A 2,768-nucleotide genomic window follows, 5' to 3' on the forward strand; every position below is an offset into this window, starting at 1 on the left:
TTTTTTCAAGGTATTATGAAGGTACAAACATTTTGGTTACATTTTTATGTCTGGTTGTTTGTTTTTTAAGAGACAGGGTCTTGCTCTGTCTTCCAGGCTGGAGTGCAGTGGCATGATTGTAGCTCAGTGCAGCCTCAAACTCCAGCGCTCAGGCATCCTTTCGCCTTAGCCTCCAGAGTAACCAGGACTACAGGCATGTGCCACTGCATGTGGCTAATTTTTTTACTTTTTATTTTTTGTAGAGACAGTGTCTCGCTGTGTTGTCCAGGCTGTTTTCCAACTCCTGGCCTGAAGCAATCCTCCCACTCCATCCTCCTAAAGTGCTGGAATTACAGGCTTGAGCCACCACACCCAGCCAAATGACTGTTTTAATAGTTACTTGGATTGGTTTTTCTGTGTAGTTGATGTTGTCAGTATGATGCACAGCTTCTTATTTCTGTTTATATTCAGGTTTAGAGGTAGCTTTATTTCCACCTTTTCAGATTTAATTTTATTTTTTGAGTATGTAAAACATTTATGTTTGAAGTGTCAAAACTGAGTTAAAAGGCATACCCAGAGAACTCCATTTGCATTGCTGTCTCTTCTACCCATTCTTACCTACCCCACTGAACAACTTTAGTTTCTGATTTATCCATTATCTTTTTTAGGTAAAGTGTGCACACATGTATTTTCCCCTCTGTCTTACGTAGAATGTAGCATGCTAAATATACATCATATTAATCCTATTTTTGATGAGTTAAAAGTTATAATTCTACATACTCTTTATATAATTTCATGATATTCTAAATTAAGAAAGGATTTTTGGTGGGTTTTTTTGTTTGTTTTAAGGTTTTAGAGATTTTTTTGTAGTAGAAGAGCAGCTTTACAGTTACCATAGAGGAAATTCAAACTCCTTCAAGTTTTTAGACTTAATCAACAGTGTAGAACATAGTAATTGAATTGGTTGATGAATATTTATAGTTAATATTTTACTTAACCTCTTCTATAACAACCCTTTTTATATGGAAGAAGGACACCGTGCTACATAGGTGAATATATATCAAAGGCTCCTTAAATGAGTTTAAATCTGTTTCAGACTTCTGGGCCATTGGGAAGAAGCAGCCCATGATCTTGCCCTTGCCTGTAAACTGGATTATGATGAAGATGTTAGTGCAATGCTGAAAGAAGTTCAACCTAGGGTATGTTAAAATACAGAAAGTTGTTACTGTAGTACTCCATGGCTCTAGTATTTAGCCCCTGCAGCCATAATTTACCTGAAAAACAGATGCAAAGAAACAAACATTTGGAGGTTATAATCTGTAATTTAGAGAAGTTTAGAGAGCTCAATTCAAGATTTCATTAGCTTCCCATGCTTTTGTTTCTAATGCTATATTAGAGCAAGCTCTGTTACTTTGTTTGCAAGCATATAGTGAAATAACCAGAAAGTTAAAAATGGAAAAGGGGGTATCAGTTTTACAACAAGGAAAGAAATAGTTCTATAATTATCATGACCCAAGATTAAGTCTGGTCTGTCCTTATATGTTATAGATGTATATAGCCACTTCATAAAGTATGAGGGCCTTGTGGAAGTTCCAGTCAATCTATTTAAAATGATAATATTGAATCCAAAAGCTAGAACATTCTATTTTAAGATAATTTTTATCTAACATTAATTAAAATAATTTCAGTACATTTACATGGTAAGTCCTTCAGCTTTGTGGGAAGTTACACTACCAAGAGTTTATTCCCAAAGGTTTTGAGATAGTGTAAATTTTATTTAATTTAACTTATGTATTGCCAGAGATTTCATTTGATATTCTTTTTTCCTTCCTTCTCATAACAGGGCTAACTCAGCAGAGTTGTAAACAAGCTAAAGTAACAGTTGAATACAAATCTCTTAAATTTATTCTGTGAATAAATAATAGATCCAAAGCATTTGGTACTATTTACTAGTGCTTGGTACACATGTTTGCATGTATTTTCTCTCTTAATCTTGATAGCAATTTGATAAGACTAAATATTTCTCTCCTCCTTCACCCCCACCCATTTTTATGGCTTAAGAAACTTAAATATAGACTGTGGCAAATAGCTGGTGTGTGTTTTCCCAGTCTCCGCCTTCTCATGGCAGACATGATTAGGGATACTATTCTGCTGAACTCAGCTGTAACTTCTGAATCCTTAACACTATGCAGCTGGTAGAAACTATCAGGCAAGAATTGTCATGCAGTTTGAAGCCTATTTGTCATCTTTGAGCTGAGTTAATTGTTTGCGATCATAGCATTTCTCACTAACTTCAAACCATAGGCTCTTTCCTCTATTTTACAGTTTACAGTATCTCATACAATTGAAATGGTCTTTTTAAAGCCTGAGTTTGTGTCAGGTCTTTTTATGTAAAGTAAATAAATCTAACTCATTTTTCAGAACTACAATTTGTTGAATTAACCTCTCTCCACAAAGAAAAGTAACTCTTAACAAAACTGTTTATTTATGTTGATCTTACTCAACTTTTGGAGCAGGCTTATTTTTCTATGGCTCTTTTTTTCTAGGCCCAGAAAATTGCAGAACATCGGAGAAAGTATGAGCGAAAACGCGAAGAGCGAGAGATCAAAGAAAGAATAGAAAGGGTTAAGAAGGCTCGAGAAGAGCATGAGAGAGCCCAGAGGGTAAAGTTTCTGTAGCTAATCAATGAAAGGAAAATATAGTATATTGTGGAGTTTTTAGGATACCATTCTAATTCTTGCATCCTTTATTTAATGCTGCCTGCAGTTCTTTTTTCTTTTTTAGCATAG

At 34.8% G+C, this 2,768-nt stretch overlaps 1 protein-coding gene across 1 annotated transcript in view; it reads left to right on the forward strand.

Moving 5' to 3' along the window:
- ST13 (suppression of tumorigenicity 13 (colon carcinoma) (Hsp70 interacting protein)) overlaps positions 1 to 2,768 on the forward strand; it is a 33,632-nt gene that overhangs the window by 21,299 nt on the left and 9,565 nt on the right. The window contains exons 6-7 of the mRNA XM_012637975.1: positions 1,070 to 1,178; positions 2,526 to 2,642. Of these exons, the coding sequence (XP_012493429.1) occupies positions 1,070 to 1,178; positions 2,526 to 2,642 (226 nt within the window). The remainder of the gene's footprint in view (positions 1 to 1,069; positions 1,179 to 2,525; positions 2,643 to 2,768) is intronic.

Source organism: Propithecus coquereli, unplaced genomic scaffold (genome assembly GCF_000956105.1).
Source record: "Propithecus coquereli isolate 6110/MARCELLA unplaced genomic scaffold, Pcoq_1.0 Scaffold126, whole genome shotgun sequence".
NCBI lineage: Eukaryota > Metazoa > Chordata > Mammalia > Primates > Indriidae > Propithecus > Propithecus coquereli.